This window comes from Euleptes europaea, chromosome 7 (genome assembly GCF_029931775.1).
Source record: "Euleptes europaea isolate rEulEur1 chromosome 7, rEulEur1.hap1, whole genome shotgun sequence".
Lineage (NCBI taxonomy): Eukaryota > Metazoa > Chordata > Lepidosauria > Squamata > Sphaerodactylidae > Euleptes > Euleptes europaea.
Genome location: NC_079318.1, coordinates 23,445,498 through 23,470,611, shown reverse-complemented (window position 1 = coordinate 23,470,611; position 25,114 = coordinate 23,445,498). Strand labels below are relative to the sequence as shown.

At 43.2% G+C, this 25,114-nt stretch overlaps 1 protein-coding gene across 1 annotated transcript in view; it reads left to right on the top strand.

The window, feature by feature from the left end:
* The window catches only part of COG2 (component of oligomeric golgi complex 2), a 40,217-nt gene that overhangs the window by 13,262 nt on the left and 1,841 nt on the right, over positions 1 to 25,114 (top strand). Inside the window, exons 5-17 of the mRNA XM_056852633.1 lie at positions 903 to 1,006; positions 2,199 to 2,307; positions 5,429 to 5,608; positions 6,560 to 6,684; positions 9,300 to 9,426; positions 10,184 to 10,323; positions 14,780 to 14,841; positions 16,697 to 16,848; positions 16,990 to 17,190; positions 18,277 to 18,349; positions 18,972 to 19,114; positions 21,855 to 21,994; positions 24,288 to 24,468. Coding sequence (XP_056708611.1) covers positions 903 to 1,006; positions 2,199 to 2,307; positions 5,429 to 5,608; positions 6,560 to 6,684; positions 9,300 to 9,426; positions 10,184 to 10,323; positions 14,780 to 14,841; positions 16,697 to 16,848; positions 16,990 to 17,190; positions 18,277 to 18,349; positions 18,972 to 19,114; positions 21,855 to 21,994; positions 24,288 to 24,468 — 1,737 coding nt within the window. The remainder of the gene's footprint in view (positions 1 to 902; positions 1,007 to 2,198; positions 2,308 to 5,428; positions 5,609 to 6,559; positions 6,685 to 9,299; positions 9,427 to 10,183; positions 10,324 to 14,779; positions 14,842 to 16,696; positions 16,849 to 16,989; positions 17,191 to 18,276; positions 18,350 to 18,971; positions 19,115 to 21,854; positions 21,995 to 24,287; positions 24,469 to 25,114) is intronic.

The window sequence follows — 25,114 nt, the reverse complement described above, 5'->3', positions numbered from 1 at the left end:
TGTGAGATCAAAAATCGAATCAATAGGTTAGGGCACTATGAGATATTCCAAAACAGCAAAATGAAGAGTCAGATTTGTCTTGGACCACTGCTGTTTCCAATAAATTTTCTTAATGTGTTTCTCACTGATGTTGTAAAATGTGCATTTAAATTCAAATAGGATAACATTAGATTAAACTGTGATAGGTTAGTGGTCCTAGTGTTTTCTGTGCTTTTTCTTGGGCTTGCCTTTGAATAGGTTTCTTTGATTTTGCTGTCTTAAAAATCGGGTGTAAAATAACTCTTTTGTCCTCTGCGCGAACAATCGGCAGTAGGGTTGCCAACCTCCAGGTCGCAGTTGGAGATCTCCTGCTAGAGATCTGTCCGCCTGGAGAAAAATGGCCGCTTTGGCATTTGGACTCTATGGCATTGAAGTCCCTCCCCTCCCCAAACCCGACCCTCCTCAGGCTTTGCCTCAAAAACCTCTCGCCAGTGGCAAAGAGGGTCCTGGTAACCCTAATCTCCAGGCATACCTGGGAGCTGAATCCGGTTACTTAGGCTGCAGTTCTAAGGGTGTTTTCCTAGGCATAAGCTCCATTGAATAGCATGAGACTTCTGAGCAGACCTGTTTAAGATTACTCCTATAACCTCTTAGCCAGCAACAAGACAGTGTCAGTGGTATCTAGATCCCTGGCATGTTGGTGTTTGCCATAGCTCAGCTGCCTGTGCTGGCATGCTGGAAATAAAGGTCAGGCCCAATGGGGATCATGTCACATAATACAGTAACTGCCCTTTTCAACTTCTGTCTCCAGAAAATGATAAAAGACTTTCCTTACGCATTGACATAAATAGCTTTGAAAAGGTTTTCCAAATAGAACACAGCTTAAATTCGACTTAAAGTTTTGCTTTGTTTTCTTTAAACAGATGTGTGTACTGAGACTTATTCAAGTCATCACATCCGTTGAGAAAATTGAGAAAATTCTGCACTCCCAAAACTCTAAAGAAATGTCATCACTAGAAGGAAACAGGTATGGCATTGGTATCTGATGCATTCTGTATTTTTTTAAGTATGGGCTTTAAATTATTTTTATCTCTATTGCTTTTGTCACAGTAAAATGACAACTAGTACTATAATATGTTTTTAGCAGGACCAACCAAAGTATCACAGGGTGGCTCTTCAGTTAAGGGGGGCAGTGTTTGAAAGAAAAAGTTGTTTTTACACTGTTTCCCATTTTGTGGCCTGCTGTAATCATGACATTTGTTCTTATATGGGTATCGCTTCTATGTTTAAAAGACATATAAAACATTTGTGAACCATAGAGTATAAAGAGCACACATGTATCTTTTTTTGAAGTCTGTATATGTGATGGGAAACAAGAATTTGCCAGTGTTTGCCAGAGGTCAGCAAAACAGATGCGCAAGGATTTTCATAGGTACTGTACAGCCTAAATGTCATGCTAGTAGTGTAAGGGGAAAAGTTACATGTGAAGATGTGAGGCTACAGTTGAATCTCGGGTTATCTGTTTGCCTCAGTACTGTACAGGAAAGGGAGAGAGTAATCTTTCCCCTTCCACTCAGTTTTGCTATTAATAACTGACTCCTCAGCTCTGCTGTTAGAATTTTAAAGAAAAAAAAGTTATGTGCTTGTAAAGGAAATACATGTTTTACTTTAAAATGCTAATAACAGACCAAGGGGTCTGACTTTGGTATTCAAAACAAAGCAGGGGCTGAAGGGGTAGCCCTCACCTCCATTTTCTGTACTGTCCAAAGACAAATTGAGGCTGCACAAGCTGCAATTGGCATTTTCTGCATAGGCTAAGATACATGACTTAGACTTGCCTGAGCCATCAGATTTAAGTAGAGATCCATCCTGGTTCTGGGTTTTTGGTCACACTGAAGTATCATAAAATGTTGGGAAACAGCTTTATTTTAAAGATTCATGTTCCAGCTTTCCGCTAAGTAGGCCTTCAAGGCTGCAAGACAAGTATGTTAGTTTTCAGTCTCAACCGGGGTGGGTTTCCAATGTAGAATCATAGAGTTGGAAGGGGCCATACAGGCCATCTAGCCCAACCCCCTGCTTAATGCAGGATCAGCCTAGAGTATCCCTGACAAGTGTTTGTCCAGCCTAGACATTCCATCCTAGAATAAATGGCGGGGGGGAGCAGTGAGATTAATTTGGCCAGTGTAGTAAAACATTCTCCTGTGTGTCCCTTTTGCAAGCCCTCTTCTCACTGGGCAGATTTTAGAAAGAATTGCCACGGAATTCAACCAGCTACAGTTTCATGCAGTACAGAGCAAAGGAATGCCCCTGTTAGATAAACTGAGACCAGTAAGTATATTTCTTTACTTCACAGAATACTCTTGGCAATAATGTTTCTATTTTGCTAGGCATTTTAAAGAAAACAACTTTGTTTTAAACAGTCTTCGGTGATTATATGAATGTTTTTTTCTCTTATTTTGGAGCACGTTTGAAATGACAGGCAGCAAGCAGAATACCAAAATTAAATCTGTTTATCAAATGGCTGGCCATGCAGTACTCTTTGTTCTCGTACAGTACAATCCTATAGAGAATTACTCCAGTCTAAACCCACTGAAATGTACGGGCTTAGACTCTCTTTAGGATCGCGCTGAGAGTCTCTGAAATCTTATCTCTGCAGTCTTGGTTGCAAGTCTGTTTGATTTGTGCCAGCTCAGTTCAGAAACGTCTCACTGAGGCCTCTGATTCATGTAACAATATTAAAAACCGTACATAAGATTACAGTAATGTTCAGTAATGGGGGGCTGCCCTTGAAAAGGGTTCGATAACTTCAGTTGGTATGGAACACTGCAGCCAGGATGTTGACTGGAGTAGGCCGTAGGGACCATATCACTCCGATCTTGGACCACCTACAATGGTTTCCAGTTTGTTTCCGGGAACCATTCATAATGCTGGGTTTGACCTTCAAAGCCCTATAGGTTTTGGAACTAGCATACCTGAAGGACTGCCTAATCCCTTATGAACCTGCCCAATCACTACGGTAATCTTTGGAGGCCCTGCTTTGGCTGCCCCCACCTTCTGAGATTAGGCAGGTAGAAACCCGGGAGGAGAGCCTTCTTGGTCATGGCCCCAAAGCACTGGAACCCTCTCCCCAGGGAGATTCAGCTGTCCCCTTCTGTTGCCTTCTTCTGCCAGGAGGTGAAGACTTTTTTGTTTCACTTGACATTCCCTCAATAATCCCTCCTTCCTAACCAATGTTGTTTGTTGTGTATGTATTCTAATTTATATGTATTTTAGCTCTGTTTTTAACTCTTTTTAAAGCTGTTTTAAGGAGGTATGTTGGGTGGTTTATTTTAATGGCTTTATAACATATTTTATCATGTATGTTTTAAATTGTTAGCTGCCTTGGCGGCCCTTGTAAGGAGAGAAAGGCGGCATACAAATTTTGTAAATAAATTAAATCAATAAATATTGTTCCAGTATGCAATAAACACAGTCTTTCTTCTGAAATTATTTGTTTGCTTGGCTTAATGCTTCAAGCCCAATACTGTTTTCCATCATGAGCTGTAGCAACGTAATTGTGGTCTTCTAGGTGTTTTTAATAATCATTATTTTATTTACATTATAAACTGCCTTGAGTTCCACGAGGTAGAAAGGTGTTTAATAAATGTTTTAAATCAATAGATTTGGCACCAGAACAGTGGACCTTCTCTTGTTCTTTGGGACAATACCGCACTTGTATTCCCAGCAATGTATTAAGAGTTTGAAAACGTTATTAAAAAATACTGTTCACACTTCGTTTGACCCCTTTAGCTGTGAAGACGTCTTCCAACCATTTTTTAGCCGTGGTATCCAAAAACCCTTTTAAAGCGATGTTTTTTATAACATTTTCAAACTCTTAATACATCGCTGGGAATACAAAGTGCAGTAACCCCCGATGTTGGGGTGGGGGGTTGTGCTGTTGTTAGATTTTGGGTTAATAGTACTATTGTAATAACTTTATTGTTCACATAATCAAGAGCGACAATTTTCGGATTATATGGTATGGAAGATAAAGGCTGTTCAGCAAGTGTCTTTTCCTTAGATAATGTGTTTATAGCCAGTCTAACCAAGACACTTGTTGTTGCTGTTCCTATAATAACATTGCCTTTGACCATTTAGAAGTTATTGTATTATGTTTTTCAGCTTGTTTATAAGCAGGCTAAATTTTACCAATGTAATAATCCTTGCTAGTGATTAATCAGTTCTGTGTGGAGCTTCAAAGTGCCTGTTTCAAGGACAGAGTGCTAGAGATTCAGTTAACGCTTTTCATATAGCTTAGACCTGATAATCTTTACATAGGAGACTTTGCAATATATATATAAAACTTTATTGTGTGGGGGGAATGGAAATTAATCCAGTCCCGTATGCGGGGCAATATCCCAGCACTCGCTTGTCGCCGGATATGCCACCTGTGTAAATCAGCAGAGTTCAAAACAGCCAAAAGCTATGTGGAGGAATGTTAACAGCACACGTATTTAAAAATAAAGAAAACTGTATTTAATAAACTATTATAAGGTTCTGTAAATAAAACGTTTTTTGAAGAGGTTTGTACTACTTTTCTTTATTAACTGAAACATTACTTCTTCATAGAGTGTGAGGCAGAGAGTGAACACAGAGTTATACTTAGAGAAGTTTCTGGCAGAAACTTCTGAGGCTGAGTGCTGAGTGAATCAGACATGGGGGTTACCGCACTTTGTATTCCCAGCGATGTATTAAGATTTTGGAAACGTTGTAAAAAATATCGCTTTAAAAGGATTTTTGGATACCACGGCTTATAAATGGTTGGAAGATGTCTTCACAACTAAAGGGACCAAACAAAGCGCGAACAGTATTTTTATAACCTTTTCAAACTCAATACATCGCTGGGAATACAAGTGCGGTAACCCCCAGAATGGTAGTTGGCAGCGTCCATTAGAAATAACTGCCGCCTGAAGGGAGGGGCCGACTCCACAGGAGCACAGAGCCCCCTGCCAATCAAACTAGGCCCCAGTGTTAAATCCAACAATTATGACCAAATTTTTGTTAAAAGCAGTGGGGTCTATCCAGTAGTCATTTTGCTTCTACCAAGCACTTGTGCTGGGGGAAGGACAATTTTCAGTGATACCCACACTCCTTCCTCCTCCCACTTCATACTGGGCGCTGTTTCTGGATGTACTGCGACTCCTGGGGGCAGCATACACTGTAGTGGGAAGGAAAGTCAGAGAAATCTTGTTCTTTGAGCCCTGGTTGGATTCAGCCCCATCATTTAATTGTAAAGGCTTACATAGAAATAGCCCAGAAAAAAAGAAAATGACTTGAATTTCTGGTAAAGTGTGTTAAAGCATTGTTCCCATGCGGTTCTTAACATTAATTTCACCCCAGTGTTTAATTATTATTTATCCTGCCAGTTCTGCTTTTGCAGCTAACATTTCATTCCTTTTGAACAACACAGCGGATAGCTGGGATAACAGCTATGTTGCAGCAGTCTCTGGAAGGGCTGCTCTTAGAAGGCCTTCAGAGTTCCAACGTTGACATAGTACGCCACTGTTTGCGGACCTATGCGACAATAGACAAAACCCGGGATGCTGAAGCATTAGTTGGCCAGGTGCTGGTGAAACCCTACATAGATGAGGTAAATAATGATTGCGGAAATAATTTGTGTTCTCGTAAATGTGCCTAACTTTTCTGGCTTGTGAAAAATGACCAAATGATGGCAAGTCAGCTACAGTATAATAGAAAGTGAGGCTGCTTAACAGTTGTATATGTGCTTTTAGTTCTGATTACAATACTGGAATTGGTTCACAACAATAGTAAAGGTATGTGGATGTGAGGGTGATCTGGCTGCGACATCTGTCACCCCATTGATCGCCAGGGTTGATTTGGCTGATCTGGCTGGCTAGGCAGGTCTCCTCTACCTCCCTCATCTCTCCATGTGCGTCCCTCCCGAAGCTGCACGCTTTGTGGAAGAGGACGACCATCCCAGTTAGAAGGAGTGTACCATTCTTCGGTCAAGGGTGTACAATAGTAAAGGTCCCAGGTACAATCCCCGGCATCTCCTGTGCAAGCACCGGGTCTGACCCATAGGATGACGTCACATCACAACGTTTACTAGGCAGACTATGTTTATGGGGTGGTTCGCCATTGCCTTCCCCAGTCGTCTACACCTTACCCCCAGCAAGCTGGGTACTCATTTCACCGACCTCAGAAGGATGGAAGGCCGAGTCAACCATAAGCCAGCTACCTGAAACCGACTTCTCTCGGGATTGAGCTCAGGTCAATATTAGGAGAGGAGAAGTATGTGTACAAGTTGTCTGAAAGCACATAGTGCAGCAGTCTGCCTGAAGCTCAGGATCACTGGGTCCAGTGGGTACCAGGATGGAACACTGTTCACTGTCCATCTAGGTTCCAAAGATGAAAGGTGGGATAAAACTATCATCAGTAAAATTAAGGGTGGGGGTCTCCTCCTATAAAACGAATGAGCACAACTTCGAACATTGTGTGTGACAGGGCTGAAAGGGTAGGGTTTTTGCATTTGAATTCTCTTACCTGCTGCTTGAGTTTCATTCTAAATATTCTTTGACAGGTGATTGTGGAACAGTATGTTCAGTCTCATCCTAACGGCCTTCAAACAATGTACAATAAATTGCTAGAGTTTGTTCCTCTCCATTGCCGTCTCTTGCGCGAAGTAACAGGGGGAGGTGTCTCAAGGTAATGCAACCATGTTTTTAGTAAAAGTTGTGAACAGCTATGTTGTTTAATAATGATGCATGCAAAATCCCAGATAGTGGTGATGGGCTCTCAATAAATCAGTATTTTACAGAAGAGAATAGTGACACTGTGACCCAGTGAAAATAACTTTGATTGAAAATGTATCCATTTTTACAGTTAAATTCTAACTCCAGTTAGTCCAAATATCTTTTCCACATGGATTGTAGAATTAGCAACACCATTATCATGGCGATAAAAATCAATTAAAAAAAACTCCATCTTGCCTTGAAAATGGCTGTTCTTAGTGAAAATGATGCAATTTTAGGGATTATTTTTTTCTAGCAGCATCAGTTCCCATAATTTACTCATCAAGAATGTGATATCAAGTAGGTTTAGATATTGCCAAAGATGCATTAGCGTATTATTGCTGCTATGAAAAATGCACCAAATTGTAAGATTCCTTCATTACTAATTTACAGTATTCCCCTTAGTAAAATTGCTGAGAATTTTCAGTTCTCATTTGAAGGTTTTTGTATAGGGTTAAAATTTCACCTATGTTCCAAAATACTATTTGTATACGAGTGTGTGTGTGCACGCCCAAGAGAGAAAGAAAATGCTAATGAGAACAGTAATGTTTTCATATTCTGTTTTAAACATGCACATACAATTTCTCAACTATGCTTGCTGTGATAGCCAGTGTAGTGATTTCAGTGTCAGACTAGAATCTGTGACACCTGGGTAAAAATCCCCACTTAGCTGCAAGTCTCAGGGATGATCTTGGGCTAGGAACTTTCTCAGCCTAAACTACCTCATGGGTTGTTTGTTGTGAGGATAAAATCAAGGAGGGGAAGAAACAAGTACGCTGCCCTGAACTCCTTGGAGGAATCCTTGCAAGATAATGTGATAGTCCCCCACATGCCCCACCATCCACCCTACAGGTTTCAAGAGGATTGCAGATCAGTTACAGTATGTTTATCAGATTACAATAGTGATACTCAGTGGCTTGGGAACCGCAGGTGGCTGTGTTGACATGTCACTTGTACCTCTTTGGAGCACCACACCCCAACCTGGCACCCACCCCATATTCCAGGGCAAGCCCATTGGCCAGTAGGGCTGGGGGTTAGCAAGTGGTTCCCAGTGCTGAGGGGACTAGAGAATGGGTCTGCTGTGAACTAAGGTATAGACCCCATGCCAGGTATGGAAGTAAAGGGCACACCTTTCTCTGCAGCCTCTACATCCTGGGTGGTTGTCAGAAGGAGAGCAAGCTGGAAGTAAAAACATCACTACCCTGGCAGCCATCTGAGGAAAGAACAAGCTAGCCACAATGGGGTGGGGCCCATAATTTTGGTCTTCTATCTCCATAGCTAGCTTGCTTTTCTCTGGGGACCTTGGTCTTCTCACTCTTTCACCAGTGCTACCGTGTCTCGTGCCAAGGAGAGCAAGTAAAGAGAGAGGGAAGGCCATCCTCTCATTCCACATACTTTGTGTTATCTTCTCAATTGAGCGCATGATTCATATTGCAATTAAATTTCTGATTTGAATGCTGGCCATCTTAATTGAAACCATTTGTTTCTTTCTTAACAGGCCAGTTAACACAGTGGCCTATTGCAATTAGCGCTGCTTGGGATTTAGCTCTGCAGGCCGCAGAAATACTTTTCTAATTACCGGTAGCTAGACGCCATGGCACTTTTCACGTGACTGTATATTTTGCTAGTCTTTCAGTTCTCTTGATCCCTCAACAGGTTTTCATCCTGTTCTTTAATCAATGAAAACTGTTGATACGTCTTGTCCTGCAATAAATAAGAACTGTGGTGGATTTCTTTTTCTCGCCCCCTAGACTTCTGAACTGGCACAAACAAGATAAATTTGTGTGTGTTTGATATTAATTACACTTAGAAATTAGAATTCTCTTAGGACCAGCTAAGGTCGATGAGGTAACCGTGTGTGGTTTTCACATGTCTGCCCTTTCCACTTGTAGAGCAGAGCGGGGCAAAAGTTGAAATGATCTTGCAGTTCAGGGGAACTGAATCCTCCTTGGTACCTCTCTGTGGTCTGTTGCTACAAACACTTTTTGGCCAACTCTCTTCAGAGCTATGCTGGAGGCATGGTGGAAGATGAGGAGGGGACAGATTCAATCATGCTTCCCTTTTGACATTAAAATTAGAAACCCATCTACCTACATATGGACAAGATACATGAAATGGGGGTTCTCCAGCTGCACATCTAGTTTGGCTCTTTGTTTCCCTTCAGAGTTGAGTTTATGTCTGGAGTAAAAGGAAATCATTTTCTATTAAAAGTTATTTTCTATATAGTTCTGCTCTTTGAAAATATCCATACGCGAAATGCTTATATACTTTTCTAGAAGCAGATGCCAGTTGGGATGGTGACAGCAATAGCAGCAAAGTGTTACAAATGCTAAAATGTTCAGAATGGTAAAATAGTACATTAGGCTATTAGAAGTATTCCTAGTTTTGAAATGGCGCGCTATCAAACTGACAGCTTGACATGCTACAAAACATTTTAGTCTCTTTTGCTGTTACTCTTTAAACTTTTACCAGTAATCCTGATTTATTTTAAAAAGTATTTCTAGGAGAAGTTTCGATTTTATCTTGCAGTGAAAAGGGGAATACAGTTCCTGGTTACGATTTTTTAGTCAATTCTGTGTGGCCTGAAATGGTTCGTGGCTTAGAAGGAAAGCTGCCGTCGTTGTTTAATCCTGGCAACCCAGATGCGTTTCATGAGGTAATTAAATATATACATTAGCGATAGCTTTGATATAATGAACCATAGCTAAGGGGATTCAGCTCTTTAGATAAATAGTCGAGTTGTAAAATGCAGCTTTAATAAAGAGGGCTTAAATTTAACGGGGGTTGTGTCATGGTTTGCAATTTCCTAGACAGAGATTAATTCTGATGGAAGCGGAAAGTGTCTATCTGGCAGCCTGTGAAAAGCATTTGGTTAGCCACAGTGTGAGGCCTTATGAACTCCTTAGCCTACTGTATAAAAAAAATCTACTCTGATTAATTTAAAAAATGCACCTTCTTTGTCATATTCTTGCAAAGATATCCACAGTAAGGTGCACAAGAATGGAAAACAACACAGCAGAAAATAAATAAATCCAGATGAGACAGTGAAACTCCACAAAGAAGTTATAGGCAAGCACCTGCAGGCCTACTTTCCTAATCAAATTGCTCTGCTGACCCCCAGATTCATCTTCCTTACTTCCATTTTACCTTTAACTCAGTGAGTGGGACTTTTAATATACATCACCTTGGACTGTTAGGGTAGAAGACATAAGAAGAGTAGAACAGGAATGCTTCTGAAGGTAGTGACATTTTTTCTTTTAAGATGAACAGTCAACTGAATGAGTCTTCTATGTTGATCGTTAACTGGATCTCTGCTATCATGTGTTCCAGAGAATGACAGTGAGGGAGCGCATCATTGTTATTTTGTTAAAAGAGAATGGAATGCTACCTTAATACATACTTTCTCCCTCCAGAAATACACTAAAAGCATGGATTTCGTAAGGAAATTTGAACGGCAGTGTGGCTCACAAGCCAGCGTGAAAAGACTGAGGTCGCATCCGTCCTACCACAGCTTTAATGATAAATGGAACCTTCCTGTTTATTTCCAAATAAGGTCAGTGTTTATGTAAACGGGGGGCTCACCAGTGCTCAGTTCACCAGAATTGTAAAAAAAATCATATAGAATAGATGGGCATTTTCAGGCAAAGACACTTGCTCACTGCCTGCTGAAAGTGTGACAAAAACCAAAAGGGAAATGCAAGGTGGGAGAAACGCCCTTTCATGTCATGTGCATGTGGCACGTTCGTGCAGTTTGCTTTGCATCCAAACAACCAGCAGCCAAAGATAATCTTCTTTTTAGGTGCATTGAACTTGTCCCTCACTATCTGACTGTTGATAAGATTGCCTAGGACTGGCATAGACCAGTTTTCCAATCTACATCTTCTGCGCTGTGTAGTTGTTGATTTTGTCAGCTTCTTCACATGAAAGAGAATGTCAGCTGAACCGGAGTACTTTCCTGGTATGGGTGATTTGGTGATTTAGTAATTACAGTGCATATTATTGAAAACTGAAATTGGCTCAAAATGCAGCAGCCTGGCTATAGTCAGAGATTGGGTACAAGGAACACGTCACCCCAATACTGCAAGATCTGCACCGGCTGCCTGTGTCTGGGAGCAATTCAGAGTGCTGGTTCTTGCCTTTAAGGCCCTAAACGGCTTGGGGCTAAGGTACTTGAGGGACAGTCTTCTCCTGAACTTACCTGCTGTGACGCACCCCCCTTCCAACCACTTCAATATCCCACTCACTCAGCCCGGCCGTTTATGCTGAGGGGAAAAGGCGTTGGCCTGAGTATATTTGTGAGGAGAATTATTTTCCTTCTTCTCCTCCAGTCCCACACCCGTATTTACCTCAGTGAGAAATAGGAGACAAGAGGCTTTTCAACTTAAACAGAGACAACAGGGAAGTTTATTAAAGAGAACTTACAGAGATTGGTTTTTAAGAAAAGGCAGAATATTTTGGAGGGAAAACTCAGAGTTAGATTGATACAAGCAAGACTGCTTCAGAGAAATAGCTTAGATGTTCCCTTTACTCAAGTTACTTTCAGTTCTCAGTTCTCAAGCTTAGTTCTACCTCACAGAACTATTATTCAGACGTTCAGACCCTCAGTCTGTCATTCAGCTTCAGACTCTCACTCTCTTCCCAGCCTAGCTCTCTCTGACTACCCCCACCTTAGTGGTTGTAATCCACCACACCTCCCTGCAACTGGAATAGCTCTACCTCAGAGACTAATTCCCCTTGTGACGTGAGTATGGGCCCTCTCTAACCCAGTTCTCACTCCCTGTCACTCCCACAATAGCTTTGGCTTTCACAGAACCCCTCAGGTTCACAGAGTACAGTCTGGCTTCCGCTCGGTCTCGCTACCAAGCTCTGAATCTCCCACAGCCCTCTCTGGCTGGCCTCAAGCTTCCACTACTTTCTCAGCCTCCTCTCAGGCTGGTTCCACGCTTCGACTACTTTCACAGCCTTCTATCCAGGCTGGGTCCCAAACTTCGAATGCTTTCTCCGTCTCTCTCAGCTCACAGTGGGTAGCCGTGTTAGTCTGTCTGCAGTAGTAGAAAAGGGCAAGAGTCCAGTAGCACCTTAAAGATTACCAAAAATATTTTCTGGTAGGGTATGAGCTTTCGTGAGCCACAGCTCACTTCTTCAGATACCTGAAGAAGTGAGCTGTGGCTCACGAAAGCTCATACCCTACTCTCTCAGCTCCGAGTGTCAGCTCTCTGGCTCTGCCCACTCTTCGCCTGTCAGCTCTTGCTGCTGGTTAACCCCTTATCCGTCACACCTGCCTACCAGTTAATATCTTCTTCCCAAACCCTGCTCTCTGTGCCCTGGCCTGCAGAGAGGAAGCAGGTGGCAACCAGATATAGAGCCTTTGGAATAGCCTTCCCTCTGAGGCTTGCCTGGTGTTTGGTACTTAGTAGTTACATAGCACCAACAAACTGCATGGTGCCTTCCAGCATCCAAAACGGGAAGTCCCTGCCGTCAGGCACTTACAATCTAAGACTGGACATAAAGGAAACAGCAGAGGGTGGTGCTTTTTCTCACTGTGTTTAAAGTCTCTGGAAATGTTAACATCTGTAATCGGATGTAGCAATAGGCTTCTAATATCTGTCTTATCTGATATCTGGATTTTTTTTCCTCGGAAAAGAGGATATAAAGCCTATCATTCACATTGGTATTTCTACATGTAGGCTGCAGAGAGCTTAATTAAACACGATTTGTATTATGGTAACCATGCTTCCTGCTTTTATTATACTGAAGCCCAAAGTTCCAGACACGTGGACACTTTGCTTTCTGTGGAGTTCCTCCAGAGAAAGTGGTAGTAACTTACAAGGTGCTTGCGCTTATGAAATCTTTCTGTAAAACTTGGCAGGTTGTGATAATAGCCTGTGGAGTTTATCTTTTTAAATAGAAATGTTCAAGATATCAAAAAGAACTATTGATTTTTATCCCTTAGAACTGTTTACACAACCTTGCGCCGGTGTCCATTAGCAAACACGTAGGACAGAGTTGGTGCCGCGGTCATGAGACCTAGCCGCAGGTCATCTAAAGCAAATCTGAGAACTGGGGTCCGTCTCTGTGGCTTTTCCTTCCACAGCTCCTTTCTTTAGTGTGAAATGAAAACTTGTTTCCTAAAGGGACTAAGACATTAGAGGTGTCTCTAAGAATCAGGACTTACCCACACTGCGTTTCCCTTTTGTGGAACATAAATTTGTTTACAATTTGCGAATCCCCAATACTTTTGGTTAAGTTGATGTACAGAGTTCTGATGCAGACTAGAGAGACGAGGAATACTTGGGATATATTTTCCAGGTTTCCAACCTTTGCTAGAGGCGTAGCAGGAGTGTCAAAGGTCAGCCCCCCCCTCCAGCGCACACTGCTTGCTACCTACGCGCCCCTTCCTGCCACATAGGATGTCTTTTATGTTCTGTGCCCTGCAGTCTACCAGCTTTCATTTCAATCTTGATGGCAAGCACTAATATTGGTAACCGGCATGCATTACCAGGAGTGGATATGTGCCCATTGACCCTGTCAATGGGATGTTGCTACTATCTTTTGGAGGTGCTCCCTGTAAGTTGCCTCAGTGTCAGTTCTTTGAGTGAGACCTGGCCCATCAACCTCTCCTGGTTCTATAACATTTATTTGTTTGTTTGTTTAGAACATTTTTATGTTGCCTCTCGAGGAACCTGCCCAGGGCAGTTTACAAAATAAAAATTGTAAAAAATGTTGAAAAATATACCGTATTTTTCCATGTATAAGACAATGTTTTTTTCTAAATAAAAAAAATGGTCCAAATTTGGGAGTCATTTTATACATGGAAGCCCGGGCCTGAAGATGTTGCCGCTGGACCCGCCCGTCAGCTGCCAGGTGGGGTGGCCGGCGACCGGTTTGAACGCCGAACACCAGCTGGCCAGAGCGACCGGCCTCTTGCTCGCTCTCTCCCCCGCTCGACAACTGACATGCGTGGAAGAGAGTGAGCAAAAGGCCAGTTGCCCTGGCCGGTTGATGCCCACCCCGCCCGGCAGCTGACAGGCGGGGTGGGCAGCAACCAGTTTGGATGCCGACTGGCCAGGGAAACCAGCCTCTTGTGCCGTTCACTCTCTTCCTCGCCCGACAGCTGACAGGCAGGGAAGAGATTGAGAAGAGGCTGGTTGCCCTGGCCGGCCGGTGGCCGGCGTCCAAACCGGTCGCCCCCGCCTGACAGCTGATGGGCGGGGCCAGCGGTGACGTCTTTGGGCCCGGCCTTCCATGTATAAGACGCCCCCCAATTTTGGACCAGTTGACACTGTCCAACAATAGGGGTCGTCTTATACATGGGGGCGTCTTGTACACGGGAAAATACGGTAAGTTAAAATCCAGCTTTAAAAAGCTCCAGGTCAGCATTAAAAACACAGATAATAAAAACAGGCCACTGGTGGCTTAAAACTATAGTTTTCTGGCTTAAAAAGGGTTAAAAATCATCCCCTTAATTAAAAGCATGGGTGAACAGAAACATTTTGGCCTGGTGCCTAAACGAAAGCAGTGTAAGCACCAGGTAAGCCTGGAGAAGGGCATCCTACAAGCAAGGGGCCACTGCTGGAAAAGCCGCTTTTCTAGTTGCCACCATTTTCACCTCTGAAGGTGTGGGCACAGAGAGAGATTTTGGGGTAGTTCTTAATAGGTGGGTTGGACAGTACGGGAGGAAGCAGTCCTCCAAGGGCGCTGGCCCCAACTCCATTAGGATTCTCAGCCCAATAGCCTCATGTCATGTGACTGTTGCTTCTGTGTTCCAAACCCACCCGCCCACAACATGGATCGGCATGCCGAAGTGACAGAAGATGGGTGGTGTGATGGACTTTGCTTGTAATGTATGTATTGTAGCCTTTCTGCTATGGAGACTGGTGTGCAATTCCCAGTTGGAGCAGTATTTGGGGGGATGTTATTCCACAGCTTGCAGCACTGAGCTGCCAAACACAAATGTTAATTAGTACTCTTGGCTCTCAAAGAGATTTATATGTATATATATTTTTCAGGTTCAGAGAAATAGGGGGGGGCTTAGAAGCAGCCCTCTCCAACGGGTTAGAAGAGGCTCCAGGTATAGTTTCTTTTTATTTTAATTGGGCTCACCACCTCAATGCATTTAAGTTTTTTCAAATAATGAATGTCAAATGTTCATTTTCCATTTACATAAAATTAAAGGCTTGTGCAGTAATCTGGCATTAATAATGGGGTCTTTGCTTGCTTCCGTTATGCTATAAGAAGAATTTATTTGTATCCTGCTTTTTGACTATACAGCCCTCGAGTAACTTAAAAAGATAACTGGACTTTCCCTCTCTCTCAGATCTTCTCAATTTATTTGTCCATGTTGCTGAGTGATTGTTTTAGTCCCTCCTCCCCAGGATGGGAATTCTTGAATGCCCCGAGGGCCAGGCAGGGATTAGCCAGGTGCTGCTCTGCCTCTTGACTATGCTGTGAGACCATAAGGAGAGCTCTGCTGGATCAGATCTGTGGTCCATGTGGTCTAGCAACCTGTTTCACACAGTAGTCAGCCAGTTTCCCTAGAGGGCCAATAAATAGGGCCAATAAATAGAGGCCAAGATCTTCTGCTGCTGTTGCCTCCTGTCTCTCAGTAAGCACCTTTGCTACCGTCACCACTAAAGGCCAGAAAATGGGTCACAGTGAAAAATTTGTGTGTATGGAGATTTCATCAGAGCCAAATTGGCATAGGAGCTAGTGTGGCCAAGTGGTTAGACTATCAGGCTGGCGCTGGAGAGTCTTGGGTTCAAATCCCCGCTCTGCCTGGGCCAGTTATTATCTCTGAGCTTAGCCTATCTCACACGACAGTTGTGAGGATAAAAGGAGGAGGAGGCCATGTGTGTCTGAGCCCCTTGGAAGAAGGGTAGGATACAAACAAAACAAACACATGAATAAAAATGAGAAGATCAAATATGTTTTCTCAAAGAGAAGAAAGAGATTGTGGCTTTCATACAGAAACCTAAATATTGAATTACTATTTTCAGTTATGGCTGAAGGGATCGTTGTTTGCATGAAGTGTCTGGATGAAGTATGAAAAAAATATCCTTTGTGCCCCTGTTGATGGTTTTATAATGAGAGACAATTCTCCTTTAGGCCTTTAGGACACTAAGCAGTTATGGAGGGAACAGCAGCTAACTCTTTCTTCCTTCCCTCCTTCGGCAGGGAGGGAATTTATAGGCTGGGCCTGATTCTTACCTGCAGTTATTAACCTGGACAGAAGGGGGCTGCTGGATCCTTTTCCTCAGAATGTACCCTTCTGTAGTCAGGCAGCTGGGCGTATATGTCTGTCGGCAAACAAGGTTCACTAGCAGCTGCTGGGCACACAGGTCCTCAAACATTGGAGCTAAATGACCAGGTTTCATACAACACATAGTTAACTTGTGGAACTCCCTGCCCCAGGATGTGGTGATGGCTGCCAACTTGGAAGGCTTTAAGAGGGGAGTGGACATGCTCATGGAGGAAAGGGGTATTCATGGCTACTAGTTAAAATGGATACTAGTCATGATGCATACCTATTATCTCCAGGATCAGAGGAGCATGCCTATTATATTAGGTGCTGTGGAATACAGGCAGGATGCTGCTGCAGTCGTCTTGTTTGTCGGCTTCCTAGAGGCACCTGGTTGGGCCATTGGGTGAACAGACTGCTGGACTTGATGGGCCTTGGTCTGATCCAGCATGGCTTTCCTTATGTTCTTATGTTCATTTTGCTGAGGTTTGCAGAAGGCTTTTGTATGCTCAGAGGCTGCATAGCAGTTGTGGATTGGGAAATAAAAAAACCAAAGCGAAAAAAGTGTTCATATGTTGGAAATGCATCTTTCCTAGCATCAGGATAATTTTCAAGTAACTAATATGGAGATGTGTACTGAAGTACAATCAGAGTTCATGGTTTAACCACCCCTGTTCCTTACTTTCAGCTGGAAGTCCTTATTGCCTCTTGGCGACGCACATGGCGTGGGCAAGTCTGCAGAAGTGTTGGTCAGATCAAATGTTCCTGCCGTTGCTAACACACCGCCTGTGGAAGCTCTCGCTGCAGATCATAGCTCGCTACTCTTTTTTTATCAACGAGGTGAGGAAAGCCACAGGTTAACCTTTTCGTTCTCACATCTCTGCTTCACTCAAGCCTTCAAATTGTTTTTTTGTGAAATTGCCTAAACCTGTTCTAAACAAGCCTGAGTGTAATGTTATTCTGGGCTGTCTGTCTGTCTAGCTTTTGCTCAGGCCCGTCTCCAACGAAACGACAAAGGACAGTAAAAAATCCTTGGCGAGCATGAGCAGGGAATCCTCTCTGAACCCAAGCCCGGCTGAGGATCAAGGACCAGACTCTTCTTCAGAAGCACTGCCTTTAGCTTGCATATCCACTGCTCAGCTAGTTCTTGTCGCTGCAGATCTGGATAAACTTCAGGAATGGGTCAGTACATTTTGTTGACAGAGCCCAAAGTGAGAGGAGAGAAAGAAAAAGAGAATGAAAGAGAGGGGGAGAAAGACAAAGAGGGACGGGGGGAGGGTTGCTGGCTGGGCGAGCGAGGCTGGAGCAGCCACGCTTAGCCCAGAAAGGGACGGGGGAGTGGGGGCTGGCTGCCTCAGCTCTGCAGGCCAGAGAAAAGCCCTCCACGGGCTGCATGTTTGACACCCCTGGCCTAAATGTTAGAATGGATACGGTGCACACCCAGCATAAAGGCTGCAACGTAGTCCTGAGCCTTTTTTTATTAGTGGCAAAATGCATCTAGGGAGGCTGTCTTCTGTTTACACTCAAACATGGCCGGCTGAAGAGAATTCCCTCCTCAAATCAGACACCAGGAGGCAGCGAAAGCAAGATGTCACGAAGATGTACTTTTAGCCCTAGCTCACGATGGGCAACCATGTCAGTCTGTCTGTAGCAGTAGAAAAGAGCAAGAGTCCAGTCGCACCTTAAAGACTAACAAAATTTCTGGCAAGGTATGAGCTTTCGGGAGTCACAGCTGACTTCTTCGGATACTTCTTCAGATTCTTTTAGCCCTCGGATTAGACTCTGCAGCTCTCCCTTAACAGTAAACGGCAGCTGTGTTTTTTTGGGGGGGAGGTGGAGCATGTGAGAAGTTCATTTGGCGGGGAAAACATACGCTGCCTAGCCTTTTGGACTACCGCAGGATTTAACTATTAACATTTCGTTTCAAGTCTTGGAACATGATAGGTAGCTGTTATGCTGTACTTTGGTTTGAGAGTAACTTCTGTTCAAGATTAATTAAACGCTTCAAGGAGCAAATGTGCCATTTGAATAAAATTTTCATTAATTCTAGACATTTTGCCCGGAAGGCTGTGATAGCATAGGGTCACTGATTGCAGAATCCTTCATTCTTATCTATAACTGACGCTTGGACGAATCTGCATTTTTTTCATTTATTTGGCAGTAAATTAAACTCTGCCATTCAGCACAAACAATTCTCTCTTTAATGTGTAGGAGCAATGTAGATCTTGAGAAAATGTCTTCAAATGTATCTATTTTTCTTTAATTCAGCTTCCTGAATTACTGCAAATTATCAAACCAAAACTTGAAACAGTTGGCTTTAAGAACATAGCCTGCATCTCAGGTAAAAGCTGGCTGAAAGATGTGCTTATGTACTTGTTTTTATCTGTGTCTTCTGCTGAGCTTATTTTACTGGGCAACATTGTATAAATCTGTAAAGGGGATAAAAAATATTGAATGGAGTGGATTTGAATCATGCTGATAAAGAGTTTTTTCATCATGCCACTGACTATGGCAGACTATGGTTAAGAGGGTGGAAGTGCTTGCAGACTTATATTCTCTGCCCCTTCTTTTCCCATCTTCTCATGTAGGAATTTCCTCCCTCCCTTTCAATATCAGAGCAAGCCAAGTTGTAATGTTAATACTTGACCCAGCATCTTTGCTATCCGTGGTTAGTTCTGAACCAGATGGAAATCCAGTTTTGACCATAGCTGCAAATTGTGGTTTGAAGTGCTTTGTGGAAAAGTCGAGGAGGGCATAATGTTGTACTGTGGGTTGCTCTCAAAATGAAGCAGTGGATACATTTGCATTTCAGATAAGAAACGAGCAGAGAAATAATGCATAGATCCTTTGAATACTTCTTTCTGGAAGATCAGGAAATATTACATCTACACCAAGCCTCTGTATGCATCCAGGCCAGATCTGGGCAACTTAGTTTTTCCATTGAGCTTTGTCTTTCTTAACAGGAGCACTGGAAGACTCGAAGGAGTCATTACTGGGTTGCTGGCCAACCTTAAACAATAAGATTATACAGGATTTAAGTGACTCGTGCTTCAATTGCCTGAAAAGTGCCCTGGAAGTTCCAAGAATTTACAGAAGAACTAATAAGGTCAGTGCGTTTTGCATGTGAGAATGATGCAGGCTGTGTCGGTCACTTTTAAAAAAAGGTAACGGTCCCCTGTGCAAGCACTAGGTCATTCCTGACCCATGGGTTGACATCACATCCCGACGTTTTCTAGGCAGACTTTGTTTACGGGGTGGTTTGCCAATGCCTTCCCCAGTCATCTTCCCTTTACCCCCAGCAAGCTGGGTACTCATTTGACCGACCTCGGAAGGATGGAAGGCTGAGTCAACCTTGAGCTGGCTACCTGAAACCGACTTCCGTCGGGATTGAACTCAAGTCATGAGCAGAGCTTTGGACTGCAGGACTGCAGCTTACCACTCTGTGCCACGGGGCTCCTGTCGGTCACTTAGTAGCCCCCAAAATCTGTTTTGAGTTTCCCTAACTCATGTTTTAGTTCACATTCATTAAAAAAAAGCTACCCCCTCCGGATACACATTTTCTTCTCTTGTGTTTCCACTTCCCCACCAAGCAGATTCATACAACCCAGCCAGTCTTCCCCGCTAGTACTGGGCCCTGTCCTGCCTGTACAAACAACCCGCTTACTCTCCTTCTTTTTAATCAACCAGCCTGCGTCGACAAGGATTAGCAAGTAAATTCTGAAGCTTCATCACTCTGCCTAAGAAAAATGGTGATGCTTGCAAGCCAGTTCACATTCACAGATGTCGATTCACCCTAAAACATCTCTCTTTCCCTGCTCAGGACACTAAGAGTAAACTGGTAATCCCTTCTGTCCCCAGAGTTGCTTCTTTGCCCAGCCCTCCTACCATTACTTGGAAAAGCACATCAGCAGAGCGACAGGAGGAAACTGGCAGACTGCTTCTGCCAGTACTGTGTCTGTTTTCATGTAAATGAAGAGCTTCTCACAAACGTCAAGCACTTTCATTTCAAAGCATTAAAAGCATTAAGAATTCAGTATCTGTGGGCTGAGAAGGGAAAGGAAAGCTACTGGATGATAAATGGAAAAAAAATATTGCTGTTCGTTAGAGTGCCTAAGAGCAAGGCTGTTTTCAGGACATCAGTTCAGCTATTCTTTTAAATTATGGAAAGCAAGCTTTACAGCTGATAGAACAGGCCCTCTGATAGAACCTCCTGACAGTTCATTTATGTTTTGTCTAAGAATTACTTTTGGCGAAAGTGATTTTTGTATCATTTCCCTCGCTTTGAGACATTGCAGAGTAACTCCATGGAATGGTGAGACATTAACTCTTCAGATTTATCCCGATCATGATGTTCTATCACATCTGCAGTAAAGCTAAGTCGCTGCAATGTCTCCTAGCTCCGGTTACAGCTTGTGTGCCCTGTGTCATCTGTCATTGCCTTTGAAATGTTAGACTTGGTAGAAACAGAAGTGATAGGCTTAATGTAGATTTGGACCTGAGAGCTGCAAATTGTGGCTGAGACCCATTTGCTTGTCTCTGGTCTTCCCCAGTCATGTAAAATGGAGTTTGAGAAAGCCATGTGCCGGTGACGAGAGCTGAATCTATCTTGCTCTGTAGCCTTTCTCCCAAGGCCCTTTTGTTCCAGCAGAGCTCAGTTCTGATACCAGAGCTTGGCTGACAAAAGAAGCAACTAGGATAATAGGCTGTGCGGAGGTGCTCTGTGGGCAGAGGAGGACGCACAACCTCACCTACAAATCTCGTTCTGCTTTAAAAATTGGTGACACCCCCCGCCCTACTTTATATGCATTTGCTTAAAGCTGGGTGTCCTCCAAATTTCATCTGTGACTCCTATTTCTGCCACTTCTAAACAAGATAGCTGGCAGATCCCCTGAAATGAATTTTGCCCCTGCCAGCAGCATCCTACTTAAATCCTCTGCTTTCTGTTTGTTCATGAAATGCACAATTAACTACCATTTAATGCATTTTAGCATGATCAGGGCAAATAAGGAATGACAATCTTTTCCAGACATGTTTATGGCTGACGTGATGGGGATCCAACAAAAACGGATTATTATTTGGGGGCTGGGGGCTCAAATACGCAGGCTTAGTAAGGGACCTCAGTATCAGTATCAGATTTATTAATATGGCAAAGCCATTAAAATATTCATATCAATTACAAAGTAGCATTAAAAGACACAGTATCTAAAAGCATGGGTATATAATTCTTAAATAAATAAATAAGCTAAAAACCTCAGATTAATATAACATTCACCATTTTAGGTTAAATTGCCAAGCCCCCGCTTTGTCTGATGAATCTTGTATATTGTAGCAGTAAGGGACCTAAATTGAGGTTTGGGTGGTGGGCAGATGTGTTCCATTTGAATAGATGTGCCCCCCCCCCAAAAAAACGCCAGATAATTAGCCATGTGTGGTTGACAGCCTTATTTTTTTAAAGTCTTGTTTTCTTTTTACGTGTTGTGATAATGCTATGCCGATTCTGCTGGGGAAGGGAGGAGGAGGAAGATAGGTGTAACGTCAGTTTACTTTGCGGCGGAGTGAGTTGAGCATGCTGAGCCCCACTTTCCTAAGGATGTCTTCAATCTTACCCCAAGTTTTCCATCTGCTTAGTTTTTGTGGTTGATGCTGCATAATCCCAAAACTCCGTTGTGCATGAGCAAATGAATGAAAACACTTCTGAATCTTCATGTGCTGTAGCGTACGTGTGAGCCTTCTTTGCATTTCTCTATTGCTGAGGGCTGGCCTGCTGTAGATGCGAAAATAACCTGCTGTTTACTCTCTCTTGTTTTTTTCTACCCCCCCCCCCCGCCTCATGTGTCGTTCACCAGGAAGTACCAACTAAGGCATTGCCTTATGTTGACAGCGCCCTTAAACCTTTCTACCAGCTGAAGAATGAGTACAAAGATACTTTGAAACTGGCTGTGATTGATCAGTGGTTTGAAGGAGCCCTCAGTAACAGCACTCAGAAGTAAGTGGAACTCTAATGCAATTGTACAGGGCCCGCTTCAGCATTAAATGCAGTTCTTTCCATTTCCAGCTGAGGAGAAGTTCCCATGCTCAGTAAGAGGCTTTATGCCTTCTCTTGTTATATCTTGGGTTCCATTGCTGAAGAGAATGAACAGTGTGAAACTGGATATACGTGATAATCGATTATATCTCTTGCTCATCATGATGCTTCTTGTGTTTAGCATAGATACTGTTAAAGTGGGAGTACTCCACATGAAGCCTGCTGGGTGAACCGGGTTTGATTCTCCACTCCTGGTGTACTGGTTAAGAGCGGTGGTTTGGAGCGGTGGAGTCTGATCTGGAGAATCGGGTTTGATTCCCCTCTCCTCCACATGAGCGGCTGAGGCTACTCTGGTGAGCTGGATTTGTTTCCCCACGCCTACATATGAAGCCAGCTGGGTGACCTTGGGCTAGTCACACTCTCTCAGTCCCACCTACCTCACAGGGTGTCTGTTGCGGTGAGGGGAGGGGAAGGGAAGGCGATTGTAAGCCGGTTTGAGTCTCCCTTAAGTGGTAGAGAAAGTCGGCATGTAAAAACCAACTCTTCTTCCTCCTCCTCCACATGAAGCCTGCTGGGTGACTTTGGGCTAGTCACAGTTCTCTCTGAACACTCTCAGCCCCACCTACCTCACATGGTGTATGTTGCGAGGAGAGAGGTGAAAGCGATTGTAAACTTCTTTGAGACTCCATAAACAAAAAACAGCTCTTCTTTGTGTAACCCCCTGGAAATACTAGTAGGAAACCCCATGGAAGATGGGGGCTTTCAGTGACTCACCCAGTTTTCACATGCCTCAGCTGTACTGCCACCCCTTCAAAAATTCAGTAAAGCAATTGCCAATACAGTGTCAGTGTGTAATATTTTTTTTTGTATTAGATACTTGGATAAGAAAATTAATTGAATAGTTGCTAATGTTTTAAATGTTGTATGTACCATTAGTCACCTACGAGGTAGTGCTTGGAGTTGCTTCCCCCCCCCTTTCCTCTTTCTGTCCCCTTTTCCTTTCATGTGATATTGTAGGTGATATTTTGAATTGGAAACTGCCTTGAATAAAAATGGCAGAAAGGCATGGCAGAATTGTATCCAATAAATAATTAATTTAGCTTCAATCTAAGTTGTAGGTTTAGTTGCAGTACTTGCCAACAGCGAGCCGTATCTCTGGGTTACATATGTGTTATGGATTGATGTCTGCAGACTTCCTGCAGCAATATTTAAAAGCAAATTAAATATCTTGTGTGTGCTTAAGCAGAGGCACTGGTCTGTGAGTATAGCACAAGCAAAAAGAATCATCTGGCCATAACCACATTTGGTTTCACTTTAGTCCCCCAGCTGCTGGTTAAGCCGTATCTGTCTATAAACCCGGGCCTGGCATTAACGTTTGGCGTCGTTGAGCATCTGCCAATGCCTACCACTGGTGCCAGACCTGGAGACCGCTGGGGGCGGGTTATTGACTGATTAAGCCCATTCCCAGTACTATATATGGGAAGGCCTCTTCTGGCGGGAAAGGGATTGAAATTACCTTGGCTTGTTTGCCTCCTCCCTGGGCATCACTCTGCTTCTTTTGGGAGCACCAAAACAAATAATTGTTTTATTCCCTTCCCCTCCCCACACATGCCTTTATGACTCTTCAGAATTTCACAAGATAGTCCCCTTTCATGCTAACATAGGCAAATGTCTCAGTTACAACAGGGCCAAACTCTGCCTTTTCATCTGAGCCTAGGGGAAGAGTTGGTTTTTATACCCCACTTTTCTCTACCTGTAAGGAGACTCAAAGCGGCTCACAATCACCTTCCCTTCCCCTCCCCATAATAGACACCTTGTGAGGTAGGTGGGGCTGAGAGAGTTCGGAGAGAACTGTGACTACCCAAGGTCACCCAGCAGGCTTCATGAGGAGGAGTGGGGGAACAAACCCGGTTTCCCAGATTAGAGTCCGCCACTTTTAACCACTACACCACGCTGGCAATATCGATAACTGTAAAATATTGGGTATGTTCCAGGATGTAGGAGACAGGTAAGCAGTTGCATAACTTCCTCTTGGAATCAACTGGGGATCCCATATGAGATGGGAAGCGTAGGGCAGAAATGTTCTAATAAATAAAGAAGTGGCTAGGTTGTGCCCAGCTGTCATAGAAATTTGTGTAAAGAATATCTTGCCCTTTAGAACACTTTTAGGAAGACTTCCACCCCTGCTGAATCTGAATTGTATATACTTCATATAAAAAACTGAATCCTCTCTCAATTTAATTTCTTAATTCAGGTACTTTGAGACTATATCAGATATTCTGAATTCTGTAAAGAAAATGGAAGAAAGTTTGAAAAGGCTGAAGCAGGCTAGGAAGACTGTGACCATGAACAGTCCCTCTCCCAATGGAGGCATGAGTGACGATAGCAAAATCCGTTTGCAGTTGGCCTTGGACGTAGAGTACTATGGAGTTCAGGTAACTTGGCTGCACACTGTGGCTTTTGTTGTTGTTGGATAAAAAGACGCTGGAGGGCCTTTGGTTTGGCCTAAAACAAGTAGTCCTTTTAAAGGACTTCAGTACTTAATTGCAGTTCTTTCCAGCCAGAATGCCACTACCTGCCTGTTTTCCCTTGAGCAAGTGAGTAAATACATAGTAGTAGTTCAACTGTTAACCATTTCTGCTTTCATTTGGAGCTTCTAAGCTATTTTAAACACAGATCCAGTAACATCTGGATATGGTACATAAACCTTTGCACACAAAAATGGAGAAACATTATAAGAATCAGAATTGTTTATTTACAGCCTTTGGCCAGCTAAAGCAAGAAACATGGACTAAAATAATCTTGTAGACAAAGATTTACAGTCCGAGTCTTAAGCCACTTAAAACCACATCTGAGATACCTCTGCCATTTGGGCTAAGAGACTATTCTATGGCGACGTATTTTGGTACCGTGCAAAATTTCGCAACCTGAAAGGTGATTGAAGGATTGTCCCCTTGTAAGAGCTTTTCAATCTTTTTTCTCTCCCTGTCGGGTCCCATTCTCAATAAGAGGGGCTCAATAAACTTAGAATGGGGTATTGTGTAAAAATTACAGTTCAGGAGAACATGATCAATAATTTCT